The following is a 16846-nucleotide window of genomic DNA, read 5'->3' on the forward strand; positions in this document are numbered from 1 at the left end:
ATCGCAGTGCTTAAAGCATCAGACAAGCTCAGCCTACATATTGTTGATTTTATTTTGAAACATAGGGTGTGTCTATATATGGAAAAAAAAAAAAGTAAAACAAATTGAGCAGTCGATTGGTCGAAAGACCAGACTACTTTCTGGTCGACCAAGATAAATAAAACATTGTTGGGGACAGCCCTAATCTGACCTCTGTCTTCTCCTTCTCTCTCCCTCCCTGCAGCCTCAGCCCCTGTCAACAGCCTGAGTAGACGTCGCGCCCCCTCCGTGGCTCCCCTGACGTGGGAGAAGCGCAACGCCGCCGCCATGTCGAGCATCATCATCGACCCCGAGCTCAAGCCCGGGGAGTTTGTCATCAAGAGCCTGTTTGCTGAGTTTGCTGTGCTGGCTGAGAAGAAGATTGAGGTGGTGATGGCTGAACCGCTGGTGAGTTGCTGTGATCAAGCATTTCGCTACACTACAAGCGTTTCGCTACACTCGCATTAACATCTGCTAACCATGTGTATGTGACAAATACAATTTGATTTGATCCGAGAGGCAGGGGGGACGCAAGTAAGACCAAATCAACCCCGATCTCTGAATTGACTGAAATAATTGATTAGGTGTAAGCAATATTCTGACTAATATTACCATGTGCTATTACCTTTCATATCTACATGAAGTGCCTAGTTGTAGGGGCTAGCCTAGCGGTTGATTTGGAATGAAACACTATTAGCTCATTAGCCCTGTCCTGAGTTCCTGGGTCCTGGTTGCAACATAGCATTACTTGGCTTGAAGGCCAAAGAGGTTACAGGTCAAATCTTTCCAGTGACTGCCTGTGTTAAGTCTGTAAACAGACTTCTCCTTAAACTTAGAGGTGTGTGTGGGCGCACAGGCCTGTGGGTGTGATAAATGAAACGCATGCATTCCAGTGTGATTTCCCAGAATGGGGAGGATGTTATTTTCTTGGAATACTGAGTTTTTTAAAAATTACTCATATCAAGACTCTGTGGGAGGTACAATCCCTTGCCCTAGCTCGAGGCTGCTGGGAGGGTATGTGTTTGGAAGGGGGAGTAAACATGTCATTAAACGCCACCCCTTCCCTCTGGACCATTCTCTCCTTCCATTCAGCTCTCCATTCATCTCTATTCATCTCCCTGAGTGCTCCCCTCTTCTGCTGCCACCTCCTCTGCCTCTCTCACCCCTTCGTTTCCTCTCCCTGGTTGGTGTTTGTCCAGTGGTCAGCTATCTCCTGTTTCACCTGGCCCTATATCCACTGGTCTGCTGATATGAATGATCTAGGGGTCCTATTATATTTTTCTATTGAGTTCTTACTTGACCGACAGCCCTGTTTCTGTCTTTCTTTCCCTCAGGAGAAACTCTTGTCCCGATCCCTCCAGAGAGGGGAAGACGCACAATTTGATCAGGTGAGTTCGAGTGTGTGTGTGCATGCATTGTTATTATGGACTCTCTCCCTCACCTCCAGCCATAATTGTACCCCCCCACCTCCCATTCATACAATAGTTGAACTCCCTAGCTTCACCCAATCAATCCCCACTCAATGACCCATCCATCCATCCCTCATCTCTGACTGATGCCTGTGGAACTCTGAACAATGGAGCTGCTGCAGAGTGCTTTGTTCAGCACAGCACAACGCCAATGAGGATATGGTGCACTATAGATCCAGCTGCCTCCATTGTGACTGAGTGCGGTAGAACGAGCATACAGGGAGAGGGAGCAGAATCGCTGTGTCATCCTTAGCAGTGAATCAGTGTTGGGTGCTGGAGTCTGTCCGCCTAGTGCCGGGAGGGCACAGAGAGCAGTTGCATAACTCTCCCTCCCAGCATCCATCATCCAGCACCCTCAGCACACCGCACTGTCCTTCAACACACACACACACACACCATTCATTGTGTAGAAGACTACTTACTTTACCCCACTGCAGATTGACTGACAGTAAAAACTATATACTTGACATGCATAGATTGACTTTTTGTTTGCTCTGGTGCATATAGTTGAAGTAGAAACATATTTATTGCTAGCATTATGGCAATATACCCCTACCATTTTTAGTCTGCAAAGGGGATGTTAATAGATAATACATTCACACTATGAGGTTGCAATTCTGATGATCAAAGTGCTGATGAGGTGTTTCTAACAGAGCCTGTTTGTTGGTCGGCCCACGTTCTGACTGTATAGCACTGCAGAGCCCTTAGCTTTAGCGCTAGCCGCTCAATAGGATAGGGCCTCACTGTGCTCGACATGTCATCAAACACTGCACTTACAATTCCAATCTATACATCCTGTTCTGTATTGTATGTCACCCAGTGATTCGGTCCCCGTCTTTCTCGATGTCCTTCCCTGCATCCTCTTCTCCTCATCTCCTTACAGTGGAGCCTTTTACGTCAAATATAGAACCTCAGAGTCTGTGTCATATTGGTGATTAAGATTGTTCTGGTGAGGATTTCTTTGTGTTCATGTTTTTGACCTTTATGTACATATTCTCATGATGTTTTACCTGTAAGCTGTAATAACTAGCTATTGTAATGTGTGTGTGTGTGTTCTTCTCACAGTTAATAAGCTCTATGAGCTCCGTAGCGGAACACTGTTTGCCCTCCCTGCTGCGCACACTGTTTGCCTGGTACCGGCGGCAGAGTGGCACTGAGGATGAGTCCTATGAGTACAGACCTCGCTCCAGCACCAAGTCCAAAGGGTACGATACTCCTCCTAATCTGCTCATCCCTCTCGCCTGTCCTCCCCTCACTTCCCACAATCTGTCATAACGCTCTCTCTCTCTCTAGGGATGAACAGCATCGGGATAAAGACTACCTATTGGAGCGGAGGGACTTAGCCATAGATTTCATATTCTGTTTAGTTTCAGTTGAAGTTTTAAAACAGGTGAGTCCTGTTTAACGTTACTTCTGCCTGTTTGTCTGTCTGTACCTGTGTCTGGTCTGGTCTGTGCCTGGTCTGGTCTGTGCCTGGTCTGGTCTGTGCCTGTGTCTGGTCTGGTCTGTGCCTGGTCTGGTCTGTGTCTGGTCTGGTCTGTGCCTGGTCTGGCCTGGTCTGGTCTGTGCCTGGTCTGGTCTGTGCCTGGTCTGGTCTCTGTGCCTGGTCTGGTCTGTGTCTGGTCTGTGCCTGGTCTGGTCTGTGCCTGTGTCTGGTCTGGTCTGGTCTGTGCCTGGTCTGGTCTGTGTCTGGTCTGGTCTGTCTGTTGGATGAGTCCCCTTCCTCAGTGTGGTAGACAGCATGCACTGTCACTGCAATGCCAGCATACCAAGGCATAGCGAGCTGTCATCCTGAACCTACAGTATCTAGACCGACCCCAGACTATCCAGATCCAAACCACTCTCTCTTAGAACAAACCTTCACAGATCTCAGGGCTTGGTTGTCCTTGGCTCCAACAGGGAGGATAATGAATGTTAGTAAAGGGAGAGAGACCTCATGAAGGAAGTATTGATGTACCTAATATGATGTTTTCATGTTCACGTCACAGATTCCTCTTCACCCCGTGCCAGATACTTTAGTACATGAAGTTCTGAACCTGGCATTCAAGCACTTTAAACACAAAGAGGGGTGAGTGTAAACAAACACAACACACACACACACACAACATTAATACACATACTATACTTTAGTCTAGCACACAATATTCCAGAGGGCTTTTGGCTCTGCAGTTGATTCACTCATTCCTTTATGGGTGTTTGAATTGACTGTTTTTTATGACCAATGTGTGACTTTATGGTCTGTCCACATATTAATGTCACTTAAAGGAAACCCAATCACCACTTGTCAGACAACTTGAGTAAACCTTCACTCGACTGCTTCAACCCTACAGTATGCAGCTTACATGCTTGTGGTTTTAGAGAGATGGATGTTTGATCGGCCATAACTTTTATCACACTGTTTGGGATGCTATTTCCTTTAATGGGTTTGTTTGTTCAGCTGCTCCTCAGCAGGTCTGATGTGTCATGGTCAGTGTCTTCATGCCCCCTGTGTTAACAAATCATGAGAGCTGTTTCTCTGAGTGTGAGTGGACCATGGATGTGTTCTGATTGGCAGGTGCTCTGGCCCTAACACTGTCAATGTGCACATCATCGCAGACCTGTATGCTGAGGTCATCGGAGTGCTCACACAGTCAAAGTAAGCGTTTTCTCACATTGTTCCAAGTTCAAGTCATTTTAACACAGGCCAAATAACTCAACATGACACTCCTTTTTACTCCTAAACTATATATTAAGAAGGAGCCCGCGCCTTATGGAAGACTTAGTCAAAATGTGTGTCTCCAGGTTCCAGGCGGTGCGTAAGAAGTTCATCACGGAGCTGAAGGAGCTGAGGCAGAAGGAGCAGAGCCCCTACGTGGTCCAGAGCATCATCAGCCTCATCATGGGCATGAAGTTCTTCAGGGTCAAGATGTACCCCGTGGAGGACTTTGAGGCCTCCTTCCAGTTCATGCAGGTCAGTTATCCTGGGTGGAGCACACCTTGGCAAACTGTACCAAAACAATAAGCATTTCTTATTGGACAATTTCAGGTAGTCCCTCCCTGTTTCAAAACTTCATTTTTAGTGAATTTAACCCTGATGTGTCCATGAACAGGCGTGTATCTAGTCTATTTGATGCCCAGACTGTACAGGACTGTATATCTGATTGTCTGAGTGGCTGCGTATAGGGATTTAATGGCTCTCTGCTGAACTACACCCAGGATGGATGTTTTACTGCAGCCGTTTTGTTTGAGCTCAGCAGCTCTCTGTTGCAGAGCCTCATAAAGCCAGATGAGTAACGATCAGATAGCAGATCACGGTGCCAAGAGCACTGAACGGAGCAAGGCCTTTTCGTTAAGCTCAATACGGCAGTAAAAAGCTCACTCAATATGCTCCCCTCTTAACAAGCCCTGATTTCCCAGCATGCTGATGGAACATGTTGGGTAATCTGCCGTAGTTTATTTGTGCCACCACATTCCCTTTACGTCTGTTGGTTTCTGCCCATATGTGACAATCTGTTGCACGGTCTATTGTTTTTCCATTTGTGCATTTGGTTTCTTTATGTATGTGTCACTGTTGTCATCCATGTTGGTATGTGTCTGTGTGTTCCTCAGGAGTGTGCCCAGTATTTCCTGGAGGTGAAGGATAAGGACATAAAGCATGCATTGGCTGGCCTGTTTGTTGAGATCCTCATCCCTGTTGCTGCTGTGAGTACCACCCAGACGACAACACAACATGGGAAAACCCCACATTGGTTATGGCTAGACAAGTTAATAGTAGGATAGAGCCTTTCTGTATCAGAGATTCCTCTGTGTTAGCTACCATAAAAAGCACCTTCGATTGGCTAATGTCATTGGATGTGTATGAAATGGCACCTAATTCCCTATATATGGGCCCTGGTGAAAAGTAGTGCACTATTTAGGGAATAGGGTACCATTTCAGTCGCACATATTGAATGTGCTCAGTGGTGACAGCTTCCTTCCTCCCTGCAGGCGGTGAAGAATGAAGTCAATGTGCCGTGCCTGAAGAACTTTGTGGAGATGCTCTACCAGACAACCTTTGACCTTAGCTCCAGAAAGAAGCACTCTTTGGTAACGTCTCTTTTCTCACACTATTATCTGGACCTTCCCTCCACTTCTCTCTGCTGTGTCTCGTTTCCCTCTTTTTATGACATCAACTTGTTAACTCTTAATCTCCTCACACCATCTCCCTCTTTCCCACTTCTCTCTCTTTCTCGTTTCCTTCCCCTCTCTTCTGTGGTTGACATGTGTGTTCTCTCTTGTGTTCTCTCTTTCAGGCTCTGTATCCTCTGGTGACGTGCCTGCTGTGTGTCAGTCAGAAGCTGTTCTTCCTCAATAACTGGCACATCTTCCTCACAAACTGCCTCTCTCACCTGAAGGTACACAGCACAATCACCTAAACCAGTTACCTAGTATACTGGCCTATGAAGGAAAATGCAGACTTCCATGCCAATTTCACATTTAATAGGACACTTAGTTTTACATTTTAAAGACAGTGGATTCCCTAATGTTTAAAAGTGGGCCATGTAATTGAGTATAATTTTCTAAAGACTATTATGAAAATAGATGATCCACTAGATGATCTTAGGCAGTAGTAAGTGCTATGAGCCTCCTTTAAAAAAAATACTCATGTTTGATGTTTATTGCATACCAAGTTCTATCATTTATCACTGTTACTATGACTGAAACCTTACTGCTCTAGAATAATGTTCTTTACCAGGTATGTTGTTAATTGTCATAGTGTGATGTTAGATATCCCCTGCACACCACAACTCCATGAGGTGTTCTTGGTTTAAAGGGTGTGCCTTAACGATCATATCTTCCTCCTCCCCTGTCCGACAACCCCCTGCAAACCAATCACAAACCGATCAATCGTGCTCCTCTCCTGTACCATCCTCAAGCTAGTTCTGCCGAGATGCTCTGTGTTGTGTGACTGTCTCCTCGCTCCTCAACTCTGAATTGATTCCATGGTGGACGTGCTATAATTCCCTTTGCTCTGTGGTGGTGATTCTATGGTGACTCTTTTGTTGAACTGACTCTATAATCACAGTCCTGTGGTGATCGATTTGCTTTTTGATTCCCTGTGAGAGATTAGATTCCCTTTGATTCTATAGTTTTTAATTAACCCCCTAAGCCTATTTGGTGCTAATGTAAGCTCCCTTGTTTGTGTGGTGGAACCATGATTCTGGTGGAGATTTGTTTGAGTGTGTGATTTAGCTCTTATTGTCCACTGGGCCATTTTAACCTGTCCTTGTTTTGATGATCAGTTCAAATGCTAATTCAAATCCATTCAGTTGTGTGCCTTAAGGAGATGAAAACTCAATGGGTTAAAGTGATACCTTTGGTACAGTGTATCAGACTAGTGATGGGATGGGTGGACCTGCTCAGATTTCTGAGCCTAGTACATTGTGTGTGTTATAGTCGTAACATACATATTTTTTCCAAGCTGGTCTCCTTTCACTGTCCCTGTCCTCGCACGATCTACTTACTTTTTACTCACTTCACCTTGGCCTGCTTTGTGTGTTTTCTCCCTTCCCTGTCAATTTCACATCTTTCATTTCATCACTTTCAGGAAGTATGAAATATTAGAAAATAAAGGTACATGTTGAAATGTAAACTATCTCATTTGGGCTACATTAGTCTTTATAGAACATAGATGCATTTTTTTATGTGTCAATGTTACTTTTGCATTTCATACTTTGCATCTTGCTTCTGTGTCTAATATGAGACTGATTCAAGTGGATCGAAGTGAGTTAGTTTTTTTTTGTCGCTCTGTTCTCTTTTTAACCTGCATGTCTACCTCCCCACATCCTCACACTCAGTGTCTCCTGTCGTTTTCTCACGTTTTCACTCGCTCCAGATGCCGTCTAACAACAGCATCCGAAAGCAGATTGAGACACTGCAGGTGAGTTTGTCTGGTGTCTGTATGGTGGCATGACACCATCCAAGAGGTCATCTGACCTCGTCCTGGAGCACAGAGGGGATGCAGCTACTAAACCAGGGGCAACGAGGCTCTGGAATCTGATAGTCCTCTTAAAGTGGAGCTCATTGAGTGAAGATTACAGAGAAAGTAGTGGTTGGACACTTTGCTATTAGACACACAATTCTTTGAGATGCAATGTTGGCTTGTGCTTTGCTGCCTTGTCTTTTACTAGTGGTTTATGGCTTTGCTGTTTTGTGTGTGTTGTAGTAGTGGTTAGCGCATCGAGCTGGTGCATCAAGCGCACACATTCTCAGATACCTACCTTACTCCTTGAGGGGTTTGAAGCCAGTTACCTGGAAAGGGTTGTTGGTAGATCTGAGGACTCGCTCCAAATGGATTTTGTAGTTTATTTTTGGAGACCCATAGAGTACTGCAGCATTTTGTGTGCTCTCATAGTCCTGAGTTACACCCAATTCTCTTATCATTGGTGTTGACATGCTCCTGTGTGTGGCACCCTCGCAGCTCCATGGACCACTGATGGGTGGAAAGGTTATTGCAGTACCCTTGAAAGAATCCTTTGTATGGCTGTCAGCTGTGTTGATATTGGAGAGAATGTTGTGTGCATGGATTTGAATGGCAGCACTGTGTAATGGCACCTTTAGTCACAGATTTTTGGGAATGCTCAGCTGTACAAACATTCCCCGGAGGTTGGAACATCCCGAACTACAGCTAGCGTAACTTACATCACAAACTAAAGCTCGCGTAAAATGATTCACTAACTACAGCTCGCGTAACATACATCACAAACTACACCTTCAGTTGAAGTGGAAGTTTACATACACCTTAACCAAATACATTTAAACTCAGTTTTTCACAAATCCTGACATTTAATCTTAGTAAAAATTCCATGTTTTATGTCAGTTCGGATCACCATTTTGATAGTGACTAATATCAGATTTTATTTATTTCATCACATTCCCAGTGGGTCAGATGTCTACATACACTCAATCAGTATTTGGTAGCATTGCCTTTACATTTTTTAACTTGGGTCAAACACTAAGTTGGGTGAATTTTGGCCCATTCCTCCTTTCAGAGCTGGTGTAACAGGTTTGTAGGCCTCCTTGCTCTCATATGCTTTTTCAGTTCTGCCAACACATTTTCTATAGGATTGAGGTCAGAGCTTTGTGATGGCCACTCCAATACCTTGACTTTGTTGTCCTAAAGCCATTTTGCCACAACTTTGGAAGTATGCTTGGGGTCAGTGTCCATTTGGAAGACCCATTTGTGACCAAGCTTTACTTTCCTGACTGATGTCTTGTGATGTTGTTTCAATATATCCACATAATTTTCCTACCTCATGGTGCCATCTATTTTGTGAAGTGCACCAGTCCCTTCTGCAGCAAAGCACCCCCACAAAATGATGCTGCCACCCCTGTGCTTCACGGTTGGGATGGTGTTCTTTGGCTTGCAAGCATCCCCCTTTTTCCTCCAAACATAACGATGCTCATTATGGCAAAACAGTTCTATTTTTGTTTCATCAGACCAGAGGACATGTCTCCAAAAAGTACGATCTTTGTCCCCATGTGCAGTTGCAAACCGTAGTCTGGCTTTTTTATGGCGGTTTTGGAGCAGTGGCTTCTTCCTCGATATAGGACTCATTTTACTGTGGATATAGATACTTTTGTACCTGTTTCCTCCAGCATATTCACAAGGTCATTTGCTGCTGTTCTGGGATTGATGTGCACTTTTCGCACCAAAGTAGGTTCATCTCTCTGAGACCGAATGCATCTCCTTCCTGAGCGGTATGATGGCTGTGTAGTCCCATGGTATTTATACTTGCGTAATATTGTTTGCACAGATGAACGTGGTACCTTCAGGCGGTTGGAAATGACTCCCAAGGATGAACCAGACTTGTGGAGTTCTACAAATTTTTTCTGAGGTCTTGGCTGATTCTTTAGATTTTTCCATGATGTCAAGCAAAGAGGCACTGAGTTTGAAGGTAGGCCTTGAAATACATCCACAGGTACACCTCCAATTGACTCAGGCTAATTGACATCATTTATCTGAAGCCATTGCATCATTTTCTGGAATTTTACAAGCTGTTAAAAGGTAGTCAACTTAGTATATGTAAACTTCTGGAATGAAACCCACTGGAATTGTGATACAGTGAAAGATAAGTGAAATAATCTGTCTAAACAATTGTTAGAAAAATGACTTGTGTCATGCACAATGTAGATGTCCTAACCGACTTGCCAAAACTATAGTTTGTTAACAAGAAATGTGTGGAGTAGTTTGAAAAACTAGTTTTAATGACTCCAACGTAAGTGTATGTAAACTTCCGACTTCAACTGTAGCATGACATGCGTCAAACTACAGCTAGCACAACATGCGTCACGAACTACAGCCAGCACAACATGCGTCATGAACTACAGCCAGCACAACATGCGTCACAAACTACAGCCAGCACAACATGCGTCATGAACTACAGCCAGCACAACATGCGTCATGAACTACAGCCAGCACAACATGCGTCACGAACTACAGCCAGCACAACATGCGTCACGAACTACAGCCAGCACAACATGCGTCACGAACTACAGCCAGCACAACATGCGTCACGAACTACAGCCAGCACAACATGCGTCACGAACTACAGCCAGCACAACATGCGTCACGAACTACAGCCAGCACAACATGCGTCACGAACTACAGCCAGCACAAAATGCGTCACGAACTACAGCCAGCACAAAATGCGTCACGAACTACAGCCAGCACAACATGCGTCACGAACTACAGCCAGCACAACATGCGTCACGAACTACAGCCAGCACAACATGCGTCACGAACTACAGCCAGCACAACATGCGTCACGAACTACAGCCAGCACAACATGCGTCACGAACTACAGCCAGCACAACATGCGTCACGAACTACAGCCAGCACAACATGCGTCACGAACTACAGCCAGCACAACATGCGTCACGAACTACAGCCAGCACATTTACATTTAAGTCATTTAGCAGACGCTCTTATCCAGAGCGACTTACAAATTGGCACAACATGCGTCACAAACTACAGCCAGCACAACATGCGTCACGAACTACAGCCAGCACATTTACATTTAAGTCATTTAGCAGACGCTCTTATCCAGAGCGACTTACAAATTGGCACAACATGCGTCACAAACTACAGCCAGCACAACATGCGTCATAAACTACAGCCAGCACAACATGCTGTACATTTATACATAGGCAGAGTCACTCTGGAACAAATGTATTTTTTGACAAGCTTAAGATATTTCAACAGTCTCATACATCAGTAGTTTAGTTTCGATCTGAAGCAGACTCATCAAATCACAGCTGTGAGTCATTTATCATCACTGGGGCATCTCAAACATCTCTATAAATGAAACGGGCCATATAAATTACTTAATTCCGTACAGTAGGTCTAAGTGAATGGTTTGTGTGTCAGATCCCTGCTTATGTGGCATGCCCCACACCAGACTTGAATCTGTCACAGTGAGAAGACATGTGGGTGAAGAAAGTGTTCTGTCTCTGGCCCTTTAGAACAAAGATCCCAAAATGTCCCGTGTGGCACTGGAGTCACTCTACAGACTGCTGTGGGTCTACATCATCAGGATCAAGTGTGAGAGCAACACCGTCACCCAGAGGTCAGTACCAGCCCGGACAGAACCGGCTGTGGGCCCACTCCACACCTTCTCTGCATGAACTGACACTGTGAAATGAACATCATCCAGACAGCACCTAAATCACCATATAGAACAAAGCAAGTGCCCACATCACTCCTTTAGTAGAACCAGAACTAGAATCGCATCTACACTCAGAACTGGTCTAGTCTATAGTCTCCTTGGTGAACATCCCAGTTTAAACCTTGAATCTTCTCCTGTTTCCTGCAGCCGGCTGCTTAGCATCGTTTCAGCGCTTTTCCCCAAAGGCTCCCGTAGCGTGGTGCCCCGCGACACGCCCCTCAATATCTTCGTCAAGATCATCCAGTTTATAGCTCAGGTATGTCTAATGAGGCCATGCTGGAGTAGTGATTCCCGTATAATTACTCTAAACAGCAGGTTGTGGCTTGTGTCTTATCTATGATTAGTGATTATTGGTTTGTTGTGGCTGATTTCACAGGAAAGGCTGGATTTTGCTATGAAGGAGATCATTTATGACCTCCTGTGTGTGGGCAAGTCTCACAAGACATTCACCATCAATCCAGAAGTAAGAGATAGCCGAGAGACATTAATGATCAAATCATACTCTCACTGTGATCGCACTCTTCATTCTCTGACCGTCCCTTCCTGCCTCTCACTCTCCTCTCTCCCTCTGTCACATGTTCTCTTGCTGTCTCTCTTAGAGGATGAATATTGGCCTGAGGGCCTTCCTGGTGATAGCTGACAGTCTGCAGCAGAAGGACGGGGAGCCGCCCATGCCCACCACAGGGGCCATCATGCCCTCAGGAAACACCCTGCGGATCAAGAAGATCTTCCTCGCCACCACCCTCACTGACGAGGAGGCCAAGGTCATCGGTAGGTCACCACCTCTGAGCTCCTTTCCCGTCACAACGGGCCATATCACTCCGATATGACTAGCTTTGTTGCTAACTCCGGCAATTTTACATTGATGTTGAAACTGAAATGTCGATTATGCGCTCTCCCTGTCAAATTCATTTCTCAAATAAATAAATAAGCTTATGGCAGTGGGTCATTTTAGGGTCAAATGTGTAGTGTGAGAGTAATATATATATATGGGTGTGTGTGTAGGCATGTCACTGTACTACCCAGCAGTGAGGAAGGCCCTGGACAACATGCTGCGTCACCTGGACAAGGAGGTGGGGCGCTCCATGAGCATGACCAACGTCCAGATGTCCAATAAGGAGCCTGAGGATATGATCACGCAAGTGCCTCTCTGACTTAACATATGTGACCCGTAACATGAGTGTCCTTTACACATTTGTTAACTGTGTTGTGTTGCAGGGGGGAAAGGAAGCCGAAGATTGATCTGTTCCGTACGTGTGTGGCGGCCATCCCCAGGCTGATCCCAGATGGCATGAGCAGACAGGACCTGATCGAGCTGCTGGCCAAGTAAGGACCCCACTCCTTCACATGCACCACCTCTGTCTGGGACTAATTGATGAACAAAGCAATGGGGCTTATATTTTCAGCATCACGAGGAAGGACTTCAAAAGCTGTGTCTTTAAAAAGCTCTGTGATTGTTTGAACACAGTGTCCTGTCCTCCTCAGGCTGACCATCCACATGGATGAGGAGCTGCGTGGCCTGGCTTTCACCACCCTGCAGGCCCTGATGCTGGACTTCCCAGAGTGGAGGGAGGACGTGCTCTCTGGCTTTGTCTACTTCATTGTGCGTGAGGTCACTGACATTCACCCCACGCTGCTGGACAACGCCATCAAGATGCTGCTGCAGCTCATCAGCCAGTGGAGGCAGGCAGTCCAGACCAGCAACAAGGTGGGTGGAGAGTGGATAGCTATGGCATCGCTTTTTGTCCTGCTATATTTTGGTCTGCTCTGTGTGTTTTTAACTCTGTACAAGGAAAGGGTCTGGAACTCCTTGCTCTGTACTGTAGTAGTAGGGTTATTGTGTATTTTGAGTTGGGTTTGTGTAAGAAAGTAACTCTGTGTGTGCTCCAGCAGGGCCCTGGCAGCGGGCCATCTCTGCCCTTGGAACGCTCTCCTCTGTGGGGGGTTCTGCATGTGGTGGAGGGCCTGGCACTGGTGGTGCTGTGCAGTTGTCGCCCTGCCACCCGGAGGCTGGCTGTTAACGTCCTCAAAGAGGTCCGAGCCCTGCACACCGCTCTGGGCATCGCCAAGGTAACTACCAACTCGCTGATAGACGGAGGTCTAAAAGTGACAAAAATAATGAGATGCAGTGTTTCTCAGGTAAGGTGCAAGAGACACATTGATGGTTACTGTCTGTTGTTCTCAGGGAGATGAGGAGTTGGTCATAGATGTGATGGACAGACAAAGTGCCTCTGTGCTGGAGAGCTTCATCCATCTCACAGGAGCTGACCAGGTACGAATGGCAAAGCTGTTGTTTAATACAACACACACACACACACACACACACACACACACACACACACACACACACACACACACACACACACACACACACACACACACACACACACACACACACACACACACACACACACACACACACACACACACACATCCTGACCCTCCCCTCTCCCCTGCAGACCAACCTGCTATACTGCCCCAGTGGTATCGACCTGCAGACGCTGGCAGAATGGAGCTCGTCTCCCATCAGCCACCAATTTGACGTGGTCAGCCCGTCGCACATCTGGGTGTTTGCCCACGTTACACAGGGCCAGGACCCCTGGGTCATCAGCTTGTCCAGCTACCTGCGCCAGGAGCACCTGCCCAAGCACTGCCCTACCGCACTCAACTACGCCTGGATGTTCGCCTACACTCGCCTGCAGCTGCTCTCTCCACAAGTGGATATCAAGTATGTCTCTAGGCCTTTCTGTGTGTGTGTGTGTGTTACATTTGAGGTTGTTAAAAGGCACTTAGAATGGATGTGGTTGCAGTCTGCTCATTAGAGTGCTGGATGATGTCACCAATTGGTCTATGGTGATGGTACAGTGAACATCATCACTGGAGACTCGGCGTGTGATTGTGGGTAACATCATCCTAATAGATCTAGCTCTCAGCTGTTTATGGATATGAGCCCCGTGAAGACGACAGTTGCTGCCGGCCTTTTATAATGTGTGTATGTGGCACACATGGATATTATTTCAGTAACTTTCTAATACCACCTGCCTGTTATTGTTTGACCTGTGCCCCCGCAGCAGCCCTATAAATGCTAAGAAGCTGAACAGCCTGAGCAGCAGTGGTGACTCGTACGTGGGGCTGTGGAGGAACTACCTGATCCTCTGTTGTAGCTCCGCCACTTCCTCCCCCAACTCTTCCTCAACCTCTGGCTCCATCCGCTGCTCCCCGCCTGAGACGCTGGCGTCCACGCCAGACAGCGGCTACAGCTACGACTCAAAGGTCAGAGGGCATGACCCCGCAGTGATCAACAATCCCCCCCAAAATGTATACGTTTTGCAAGGTTTTACCTGGGTGCTGTCAATGATAATCCTATGCCATGTTTAGTTCCTTTCGTTCTAGATTTTAAAATGATTTGAGTTGTCATATCGATTTGTGGCCTTTGTGTATCCAGATTATTGGCACTCCGTCCCCCTCGTCCCTGTTCAAACACGTTGTCCCGATGATGCGCTCTGAGAGCATGGACATCACAGAGTCTCTTGTCCTGGGGCTTGGCAGGACCAACCCCTTGGCCTTCAGGTGAGAGAGCCGCCCTGTGTGTATGTGGCTGGTAGTCATGTTTTTTGTTGTTTTGAGTTGCCTGGTTGAATTTGCTAATTTTTATATTGCCTAGTTTGGGGTTATTTGGTTAGTAGGTACAGTATGTAATGGGTAAGTAAGTGTGTGTGGGCATGTAGTTTACCTTCTATTGTCTTTCAGAGAGTTGATAGAGGAACTGAACCCCATCATTAAGGAGGCTCTGGAGAGGAGACCTGAGGTGGGTGCAGCTCACTTACCCCTCGCATCTCAGTCATGTATCTAACATCAAAACACTGTACCTCCTACAACACTCGCCCTGCTCAGTAGTAACTCTTCTCCTCTGTTGCAGAACATGAAGCGACGCAGGCGTCGTGACATCTTGAGGGTCCAGCTGGTCCGGATCTTTGAGCTGCTGGCTGATGCTGGTGTCATCAGTCAGACGTCAGTGGAAACCAGGCCAGATGTCCTAATAGCGATAGAACTACATATGGTTATAGAGTATAGTATCCTAGTAAAGAATCATGGACCTTCCATCTTTGAATTTACCGACCCCATCGTGTACCCCCTGTGTGTGCAGGGCGAGTGGAGGTCTGGACGGGGAGAGTCACTCTCTGAACTCAGTGCTGTTGGAGTATGTGGATTTGACGAGACAGCTGCTGGAGGCTGAGAATGACAAAGACTCAGACACACTGAAGGACATCCGCTGCCACTTTAGTGCTCTGGTTGCCAACATCATTCAGAACGTCCCAGGTACTACACACACACACCTACTACAAATTGTAAAATTCTGTATATGTGTGTGTTGTCAGTATTTGTTAGACATCTCTGTGTGTGTGTGTATTCTCACCAGTGCACCAGAGGAGGACCATCTTCCCTCAGCAGTCTCTAAGACACAGTCTGTTCATGTTGTTCAGCCACTGGGCCGGGCCCTTCAGCATCATGTTCACCCCACTGGACCGGTACAGCGACCGCAACATGCAGATCAACCGACACCAGTACTGTGCTCTCAAGGTACAACCAGCTGTTCACACACACTCTAAACACTATACACACTTCTGAGTCCGAACGTGGTAAATGTTTGTCTACTGTGGGTGTGTTTACTTTGTAGGCCATGTCTGCAGTGTTGTGCTGTGGTCCAGTGGCTGATAACGTTGGCCTCTCCTCTGATGGTTATCTCTACAAGTGGCTGGACAACATCCTGGACTCTCAGGACAGGAAGGTAAGAGCCCTTCTACACTGCAGCCTCACTGCTGCGCTTAAACTATCCCTTTATTACCAGCTGCTGTCTTTCATCTGATTTGATCGTAAAACAGTAAGACTAAACATTCACGGTTGAATTATTTAGTGGTGCCGATGAAAGAAAGGAAATGGCTCGACTCTTGAGGTGCCTCACTGAGTGCAGTGCATATTGAGGGCTTGTGCTGATGGTCCCTGATGGTGTCTTGGGCTCCCCCTGCAGGTGCACCAGTTGGGCTGTGAGGCGGTGATGCTGCTGTTGGAGCTGAACCCAGACCAGAGTAACTTGATGTTCTGGGCTGTGGACCGCTGCTACACTGGCTCACGGCGCGTGGCTGCCGGTTGCTTCAGGGCCATCGCCAACGTCTTTCACAACAGGCACGTCCAGATTAATTTCTCTGATTTTATAGGGCGTGTTTGTTTTTCTGTGTATTAACTGAAATGCTGTAATCCATAATGTGTTAATGTGATTGATATGGTCTACAGGGATTACCAGTTTGACACCGTGGTGCTGCTGAATCTCATCCTGTTTAAGGCAGCCGATTCATCCAGAGATATCTATGAGGTGGCCATGCAGCTGCTGCAGGTTGGTGTGACACATTCCTGGACACCATGTTTATTTACTGCTCTGTGTCAGCTGGTTTTAGTCCAGTATGTACTTAATGTGATTATTCTCTGTGGTTATTCCCCAGATCTTGGAGCCCAAGCTCTTCCGTTACGCTCATAAACTGGAGATCCAGAGAACAGATGGGATCCTGAGCCCTCCCTCCCCGCTGCCACACCTCTACTCTGTCTCCTACTACCAGCTGTCTGAGGAGCTGGCCAGGACATACCCAGAGCTCACCCTGCCCATCTTCTCAGGTCTGC

At 46.6% G+C, this 16846-nt stretch overlaps 1 protein-coding gene across 1 annotated transcript in view; it reads left to right on the forward strand.

Annotated features, from left to right (window-relative positions):
- Window positions 1-16846, forward strand: part of fryl (furry homolog, like) — an 80045-nt gene that overhangs the window by 21900 nt on the left and 41299 nt on the right. Inside the window, 30 exon segments of the mRNA XM_046300592.1 lie at window positions 224-426; window positions 1353-1406; window positions 2553-2692; window positions 2781-2877; window positions 3476-3555; window positions 4042-4122; window positions 4269-4437; window positions 5076-5168; window positions 5454-5552; window positions 5759-5860; window positions 10971-11074; window positions 11321-11429; window positions 11550-11636; window positions 11773-11944; window positions 12179-12311; window positions 12392-12499; window positions 12659-12881; window positions 13064-13243; window positions 13359-13445; window positions 13633-13901; window positions 14245-14446; window positions 14619-14743; window positions 14924-14981; window positions 15093-15184; window positions 15321-15493; window positions 15594-15754; window positions 15852-15962; window positions 16203-16357; window positions 16466-16565; window positions 16672-16840. Coding sequence (XP_046156548.1) covers window positions 224-426; window positions 1353-1406; window positions 2553-2692; window positions 2781-2877; window positions 3476-3555; window positions 4042-4122; window positions 4269-4437; window positions 5076-5168; window positions 5454-5552; window positions 5759-5860; window positions 10971-11074; window positions 11321-11429; window positions 11550-11636; window positions 11773-11944; window positions 12179-12311; window positions 12392-12499; window positions 12659-12881; window positions 13064-13243; window positions 13359-13445; window positions 13633-13901; window positions 14245-14446; window positions 14619-14743; window positions 14924-14981; window positions 15093-15184; window positions 15321-15493; window positions 15594-15754; window positions 15852-15962; window positions 16203-16357; window positions 16466-16565; window positions 16672-16840 — 3936 coding nt within the window.

The sequence above is a fragment of the Oncorhynchus gorbuscha genome, linkage group LG15, assembly GCF_021184085.1.
Source record: "Oncorhynchus gorbuscha isolate QuinsamMale2020 ecotype Even-year linkage group LG15, OgorEven_v1.0, whole genome shotgun sequence".
NCBI classification, from domain to species: domain Eukaryota; kingdom Metazoa; phylum Chordata; class Actinopteri; order Salmoniformes; family Salmonidae; genus Oncorhynchus; species Oncorhynchus gorbuscha.